The following is an 8,750-nucleotide window of genomic DNA, read 5'->3' as shown; positions in this document are numbered from 1 at the left end:
ATATTTATGTTTAAGTTTTTAAAAATTGACATTTTGTCAATGCAGTCGATGTAATAATGAATGGACCTTGGTATGTCATGATGACATTAATCCTTTTTATATTATCAAAGGAGATTGTATATTGTAGTAGTCCAAAAAATATTGGACCCTAAGGTGAGGGGCAGTTTGTCTATCAGTAAGAGAGAGACACCAGTAAGACTTACATGACCTATATTTTTACCTGTGTAATTGTTGCTGCTGTTTAAATCCTAAATCAACTCTGATAAAACAGTCCTATTGATTAAAGGTATTCCAGCCACAACCATCCTGTATTCTCACTTTTAAAGCATTTCTTCACACATAGTCTACTCAGGACTACACTATCCAGTATGTGCTTTCTTCTTTTTTTTTTTTAAGATGATGGGGGTTAGCTTGAAGGCAGTTTAGCTGCTACTTCTAGAAAGTTGAGCTACAAAAGAGAGAATTCCTGTTTGGTTCGTTACTGTGATGCGTGCAGCCAGCTGTTGTTAACGTACTTAACTGATAACATCTATAGAAATACATGACAAACATTCTCTTGTTGTCCTTGGACTTTGTGTGTACGTAAGTGTGATAGGAGGAATTGAACATAGTTCAGTTGATATGTAGGTCTGTAGACAAAAAAAATTGTTTTGATATTCTTTAGAGTGTGTGAAAATTTAAACAGGTAAAGCATGACTGTATCATAATAATACAGACATTGTCAGTAAATTTTGAGGAAGATTGGCCATGGGTGAGAGCGAAAATAACAAATCTGTTGTGTATATCATATAAACTTGAGTGACAATCATCATCATCATCGTTTAACGTCCGCTTTCCATGCTAGCATGGGTTGGACGATTTGACTGAGGACTGGTGAAACCGGATGGCAACACCAGGCTCCAATCTGATTTCGCAGAGATTCTACAGCTGGATGCCCTTCCTAACGCCAACCACTCAGAGAGTGTAGTGGGTGCTTTTACGTGTCACCCGCACGAAGGCCAGTCAGGCGGTACTGACAACGGCCACGCTCAGAATGGTGTATTTTATGTGCCACCTGCACAGGAGCCAGTCCGGGGGCACTGGCAACGATCTCGCTCGAAAATCCTACGAAGGCTAGTCAGGCGGTACTGGCAACGGCCATGCTCAGAATGGTGTATTTTATGTGCCACCCGCACAAGAGCCAGTCCGGGGGCACTGGCAACGATCTCGCTCGAAAATCCTACAAAGGCCAGTCAGGTGGTACTGGCAACAGCCACACTCAAAATGGTGTATTTTATGTGCCACCTGCACAAGAGCCAGTCCAGGGGCACTGGCAACAAACGAAATCCACTATTTTTTCTTCCCAAGTAAAACATACTTGTAACAGTACACATACACTCACAAACACAGAAAAATATCAAATGAACAGATCACTTTACCTAGGAACAATAACACGTTGAGTGGGAACTTATTCGAGAGGGTAATAGAGATGACTTGAAAAAAGCAAAGTAGAGTTACATTCTTGAGTCATACTAGCTCATAAGGGTCGGTTTTATGGTGTATATATTCCTCATCTGAATGGTGCCAAGCTGTATCAGCCTTTGCCTTCCCTTTGGATAAGATCGGTGGTGTGGAGACGGGAGACTGATATGAATGGGAGATTGTTGGTCTTCTATTAACAATCTTGCCTGGACTTGTGCCTCAGAGGGTTTACTTTCTAGGTGCAATCCCATGGACATTCTTGACCAAAGAGCGTCTTTATCCTTTTAATGGTTAAGTTATTTTTATAAATTCTTGAATATTTTCAAAATTAATTAAACCAAAGGCAGTATATTTTTTACAGAAATATATTGACAAGACAACAAAAGAATCCCTTCTTACCATCGTAGATATTGAAACCACACATTTTAAGCCCTTTGTCTTGTAAGAATAAGCTTCAGACATTCAGAATAGTTAAAGTGCCGGATAGCTGATCTAAAAGTGACTTCAAAACTTGATTTCAAACATGACTGGCTTTTGTGAGACATGGGGAGGCACAGCACACATCAGTATCATGTGGAAATATTCTTACTTTCAGGTTGAACAGTTAAGCTTTATGAAGGAGATTCAATTGCTAGGTATGTGTTCCTGACAAATGTCTAAATTTTCAGAACCACTCAACCCATGTTTAATGTAGTAAAATAGTTGTAAAAGGAAAAATTAAATTAAAAACAAGAAGAATATATTAATTGTGCACTTGCAAGAAATAAGCTTAACGGATTTCATTTTGTTTTTTTTTTTCCTTTTTATTAGAATATTTTCACTTATTGTAATTTCATTTTCAGGAGTTGAATCGTCTGAGACGAGCTGCCCTTTCATTTGGATTCCTTGAGCTTCTTGATGCAATGGCATTGATGTTAGAGCGAGAGTGCACACTGTTACCTGGCACTGCACATCCTGACGCTGCACTTCAACTTTCTCATGCAGCCAATAGCCTGCAGTCAGAAATGGCTAAAGATGTCTCACAAGCTATTGTACCTCTGCGCACTAACTTCAGCAATGATGATTAAATGAAATAAGACAGACACAGAAGAGGAGTTACTGAACTAAAGTCATCACTCATCATTTGAAGATAATTAAAAAAACACATTAAAAAAATTAAATTTCAAAAAAACAAATTCCATTTTCCAGCCATTTTTCCATTCACTCATTCACATTCGAGTTTATCAATAAAATATTTAGTTTTCTTTTAAGATATTTTAAAATCTTTTTTGTTATTTCAGCTAGATCGGCAGCAATGGCATCAACACCTCGTCAACCATAATTAATTCAATCCTATTATTCCAGTTGTGACCATCCCATCTAATTTTCAGGCATAGTGTATATCTAAAACTACATTATAGAAATACTAAGTTGAGTCAAATTTTTTTTTTTTTTTTTTTTCACAGCTTATATCTCCATGTTATATCGTTAATTTAATTCAACTTGTCCAATCATTGTTCATTCTTTATTTTCTAATTGATAATGAGTAACGAAAAAAATTGCAATTATAGCCATTTTGCATTACCTGTGAAAAAAAGGGCTGGATGCAACAGCAGTGGCAAAAGAAACTAATGTCTTAGAAGGCCCAGGGACTGTGGGCAAACATATGGCACAAATTGGTTCAGATGTCTCAAGGAAGGTAACATCAACCTCAAAAAAAAAAAAAAAAAAAAACCAAGGTCAGGGAGACTTTCTGTTGTGGAAAATGAGACCTTACTTGAAATGGCACAAGCACTCATACACTATTGGCAGAACTTGGTCCTTCACAAAGCACTATCAATCGATACCTTCATAAGGTCGGCCTTTTGAACAGATGCAGTAGAGAAGTCCCTCATGAACTGACCAATGTCCAGGCTCAGTTGATCCAATCAACAGAACAGCCTGCACGAGAAATTAACGTGCAAGTCGCTGAGCATTCCACAGACACGTGTACCCTTAACGTAGTTCTCGGGGATATTCAGCGTGACACAGTGTGACAAAGCTGACCCTTTGAATTACAGGCATAACAGAAACAGGAAGTAAGAGTGAGATAAAGTTGTGGTGAAAGAGTACAGCAGGGTTCGCCACTATCTCCTGCTGGAGCCTCGTGGAGCTTTAGGTGTTTTCGCACAATAAACATTCACAATGCCCGCTCTGGGAATTGAAACCGCAATCCTTTGACTGCGAGGCCACTGCCCTAACCACTGGGCCATTGCGCCTACACCATATCACAAAAATAGAAAAGAAAAAAAATTCAAAGCAACAAGAGTGGTTTTTAATTGTTTATTTAGAAAATTTGTTTTCATGAATGAATAGTTTGATGCAGCAGCAAATAACAGATAGGAACATGTAAAGAAAAATGAGGTGACAAGAATTCCCATCTTACAAGTGCCTTCTCACAATGATTGGGTGGAATTGTTGGTATGGTACTGCAACACAAACCGTATGCATAAAGCAAAAAAAAAAAATGCATACTGTTTTCTCCAGCCTTATGTCAATAAGGATTTGGAACCAATAAGATATTGTTCTGATTCATTCTTTATTTTTTGGCTGCTCTTTTAAAAGTAACAAAAACTTCCAAGTGAATTTGGGGGAAGGGTTCTTATCTTTATTTTTTTTATTTATTTGTTTATTTTAATTTTTTTTTATTAATGACAATCAGAGGAGTAAATAGAAAAGTTTTCCTTGAATTGGAAACCTGACCCAAATGCTTACAACATAGTAAACGCTACTAACAGGTAACCATGGGTCAGGTGGTGGAGTTAGTTAACACCAAAAGACGGATTAAAATGAATGATCACTCCAGCAGAATTCGATACAACTTCTGTCAAACCAGAGATCACTCTCAAGGCTGTGTCAGAAGACAGTTGTCTAAAAGAGCTGATGCCGTTGCAAAGCAAAGTTACTAACCACACGGCCATGCCTGTGCCCTATGTTAATAAGTGAAAAGTTTTGACAGATGAACAATTAACATATCTTCCAAACTTCTTAGAATGTAAAAAAACATTAAAACAAAAACAGGCATAGACATGTCATATTTGGCTGTGGGGGAAAAAGCTATTGAAATAAAATCTCAGAATTAATCCAAATTAAGCTACACGTTTGAGAGAGTTAAAATTTTTTTTTTTTTGTTTATTGTGAACAAGTTAAATACAAGGAACAAACATAATTAGGATTATAATTATGATTTCTAACACAGATACTGGATCCCAAATTTTGGGGCAGCTTTAGACAACAACAAAAAAAATCAATACTTGACTGATGCTTATTTCATTGACTGGAGTTGAACTGGGAACATGAAGAGACATTAACTAAATACTGCAAAGAAGTGTTTCTTGGACACACTACGAATTTGGCCATTGCTAATCCTTATTATTGGTTATATCAAATGTTTCTAATTTAGAAACAAGGTTATCAATTTTTTAGGGGAGAGAAACAGTCACATCAACCCCAGAGGGATGAAAGATAAAGCTTGACCTTTGTGGGATTTGAACCCTGAATGTAAAGAGTCAGAACAAACACTGCTACGTATTTAATCTGACATGTTTATGGCTCTGTCAGTCTCCCACACTGGCAATAGTAGTTTCTGATGTAGGCATAAGGCCATTAGTTTTGAGGGGAGGGATTAGTTGATCAGATCAACTTCAGTGTTTGGCTAGTGCTATATTTTTTCAACCTTGGACGGTTGAAAGGTGAAGTTAATTGCAGAAAGACTTGAAGACAGAACTTAAAAGACCAGAACCATTTTTCTGATGCTCTATTGATTCTGCAAACTCAATGCCCTAATAATAATGGTTTCAAATTTTGGCACAGGACCAGCATTTTCAGGGGACAAGATAAGTCAATTTTATTGACCCAGTGTTCAACTGGTATTTATTTCATCAACTCCTAGAGGATGGAAGGCAAAGTTGACCTCAGCAGAATTTGAACTCAGAACATAAAGATAAACAAAATACTACTAATCATTTTGGCATGCTAACAATTCTGCCAACTCACCGCCGTTCACTGCCCTAATGATAAGAACAATAAATAATAACAATAAAAAGTATTTAGGATATGCTTTTAGACATGGAACACTTTTAAAACATTTCAGCCAGCTGCCTCGTCCAGACCAAGATGTAAAAAATGAATATGAAATATGTGGCTTGTATTTGTTATTTTCATAATATATTTGGAAGAAACTAGGGCTGGTAGAATAAATATTTACTGGTTGAACATTCTTAATGTCTACCACTCTATAATGAAGTTAGACTAGTTTGTAATTTCTCTTAGATAACCATTTTAAGGCAACACACAATGCAAAGCTCACAGAAGGCTAGAGCAGGAGTCCACTCCAAGCATTGCTTGGCCATGAGAATTACTGTATGACAAGCCCAGTGACTCAATTCTTTTCAGTGAAAGTGTTGGTGCTTGGCTGGTTCGTTGGTTCGAGTAATCTATATGAGTAGGGGACAATCAATACTTGTGCTTCCTTTTTCTTCCTAGTTAGAAGAACAACAATGACAGTGAAATTGGTGAGATCAGTGTTCGTAACAAACACATGGGAAATCATGCTTCAGTGCATCAGCCTTGTCTTCACCCATGGCAACGCTACAAGCGTGCTGGCGTGCCTCAATAGCCATTAGAGAGGTTTCCCAGCATGCCCAACTTTTCAACCCAAGGTGGTGAATTGTTTTGGGTTGTTTTTTTTTTTCTAACGGTAAACACTGTCAAGGCAATAAACAAGTACATCTTATATGTTTTTAAATGATGATAAAATGGGAAACGACCAATAGAAGTGGTTTTAATAAACATTTTAAAGATTTTAAAAAAAATTAAGTTACAGAAAAGGAAGACTGACTAATATGATTTAGTAAGTGCTTTTAAGAGACAGAGTGGGGAAAGAAAAGCAGTAAAAGGTCAGTGGGGTGGATGGGGAATATTCTGTTCAGAGGCAGCAGGGACTATTTTAGCTTTGTTACAAGTGTTTTGGGAAGAGATACTACAACTTATTACTGAAAGCTTTCATACCAAGTATATGGTATTCGTTGGAGGAAGGGGTGGCGAACCTAGTGGTTGAACTGCTGCAAAAATGTAAACAGTTTACTGGTGCAAGATAAAATCATTTTATGTGAAGGTTAGCAGCAGCTCAGAATTGAAATACTTAAATAAAATATAAAAAAAAAGCATGACTAAAAATAAATACAAATAATAAATTAGAGATATCACAGGACAGTAAAATAGAAAAGGTTTAATAAATTAGCATTGCGTATCATTTCTCCTGTTGATCAAATATTCACAGGATGCAATATTTCAGCAACAAAATTGCCCTTAAAAACAATTTGACAAGGCAATGATTTTCAGCTAATGTGTATAAGCATCTTAAACTAATTTAACCAACAATCTCATTAGTAACAATTTTAGTGGCAGAGCCATTGTACATAACAATTAGAGGCAGAAGCCTTCACACAGAAAAGATGTTACATGTAAATTTATGTATGATAATATTAAATGAGCTTGGTTTACATATGTTTCATACAACATTTTTGTAATTTCAATATCATATATGGTATTTTATTGAGTCTACACGCAAAATATAGTTGTTTCAATTAATAATAATCTACCAGTAAGCAAGGTAGTAGTAGATAGAGGTAACAATATTGGTTTCAAATTTTGGCACAAGGCCAGCAATTTTGGAGGAGGGGGCTAAGTCGATTACATCGACCCCAGTACTCAACTGGTACTTATTTTATCGACCCCGAAAGGATGAAAGGCAAAGTTGACCCTGGTGAAATTTGGATTCAGAATGTAAAGCCGGACAAAATGTTGCCAAGGATTCTGCCTGGTGTGCAAACGATTCTACCAGCTTACCACCTTGGTAGCGGTAAAAATATTAAAGTGTGATTAAATAGGTGATGAGCTACACATATTTACATACTTTAAATAGTGAATATCACTATTAAAAATATTTTCATCCAAAAAAAAAAAAAACAAAACCAAAAAAAAAAAAAGAAAAAGCACTGATCCCCAATGAAGGGATATCAGAAATTTTTTCTTAAATTAATTTTAAGTATACATAAATACTTAGGTATTAAAAACAGGAGACCATCTCAGAGAAAGATTCTTTCTCTCACACTGTAATGATAAAAAAATATCAAAAAGAATTTTTTTTTTTAATTGACCCCCCCCCCACCACCGCCCCCCCAAAAAACCAAATGCCCTAACAGCCAAGTCTTAAAAAAAATTTCACAGCCATACTTAAATGGGTGAATAGGGCATGGCATCTTGCAATGTTAAGCGAAGTAATATCTGTACACAATAAAATTTGTCGGCAATCAACTGAAGTTTTCTGCCACAGGTCATCCAATAAAAACTGTCGCCCAAGAGACGAAGAATCTGTCCACAGTGGTCATATATGTTGACATCTGGACTAGATTCTGAACTACTTCCAGAATTAACTGGCTCAAGAGCCATATTCAGTTCAGCAGGATTAGCCATTTGGGAAGAACACGCGTAACAATTTTCTCCAGACATATAGATATATATATAACTATATATATGTAGTTATAACACAGTATTTGTTCAGAAGTCAATCCTACAAAAATAAAGAAATGGATAACACTGTAGAATGTGAAGCTTACATTTCTTGCATGATACATTGTCAAAACTCATTTCTAACATAAATAGTTTTTTTGAAATCCTCATCAAATTTGATAACTTTAAAAATTAACTAACAAGCATTCCTGAAGCTATATCAATATGACTAACTCTATGCATACATAAAATACTGGTCCAAAACTCAATGTAGCGTGCATGCATGACAGAGTGTAAATGATTTAAGAGGAAAATTGGGTGTAAAAGGTATCAGATGTTGTATGTAAGAGAGAAGGCTGCAGTGGTTTGGTCATGTGATGCATATGGATGAGGACAGCTGCATAAAGTAGTGCCGAGCTCTAATAGCAGAGGGAATCTGTGGAGGGGGCAGACCCAGGAAGATGTGGGACAAAGTGGTGAGAAAGGATGTTTGAATGCCGGGCTTCATTGAGGAAATGACAAGGAACCAGCAGATGTAGCGTTTTGCTGTACTTGAGAAGATATGCCAAGCTAAATAAAGTTGCTTTCATCTATACAGGCATATGTGTTCATATATATATATATATATATATGTAGAGAGAGAGAGAGAGAGGGGGGGGGGGGGGGGGTAGAAGAGCTTTTCTTTCAAAAATGCTATATTGAAGACATCATATTTGAGTTTGAAGATGTGTGAGAAGTCTGCTTCCCAATTACAGGGT

General features: G+C 36.6%; 1 protein-coding gene and 1 long non-coding RNA gene across 4 annotated transcripts in view; one reads left to right on the top strand and one right to left on the bottom strand.

Moving 5' to 3' along the window:
• Positions 1 to 2,711, top strand: part of LOC106870817 (integrator complex subunit 14) — a 63,871-nt gene extending 61,160 nt beyond the window's left edge. For both annotated transcript variants that reach the window (XM_089363937.1, XM_014917037.3), the window contains exon 10: positions 2,304 to 2,711. In XM_089363937.1, the coding sequence (XP_089220063.1) occupies positions 2,304 to 2,528 (225 nt within the window). In that variant the 3' untranslated portion in view covers positions 2,529 to 2,711. The remainder of the gene's footprint in view (positions 1 to 2,303) is intronic.
• A 1,037-nt stretch (positions 2,712 to 3,748) lies between these two features.
• Positions 3,749 to 8,750, bottom strand: part of LOC149132527 (uncharacterized) — a 37,006-nt gene continuing 32,004 nt past the window's right edge. For both annotated transcript variants that reach the window (XR_016244495.1, XR_016244496.1), the window contains one exon: positions 3,749 to 8,053. This is a non-coding gene — a long non-coding RNA (uncharacterized LOC149132527). The remainder of the gene's footprint in view (positions 8,054 to 8,750) is intronic.

The sequence above is a fragment of the Octopus bimaculoides genome, chromosome 15 (assembly GCF_046866305.1).
Source record: "Octopus bimaculoides isolate indiv1 chromosome 15, ASM4686630v1, whole genome shotgun sequence".
Lineage (NCBI taxonomy): Eukaryota > Metazoa > Mollusca > Cephalopoda > Octopoda > Octopodidae > Octopus > Octopus bimaculoides.
This window is presented reverse-complemented; position numbering and strand designations above follow the sequence as displayed.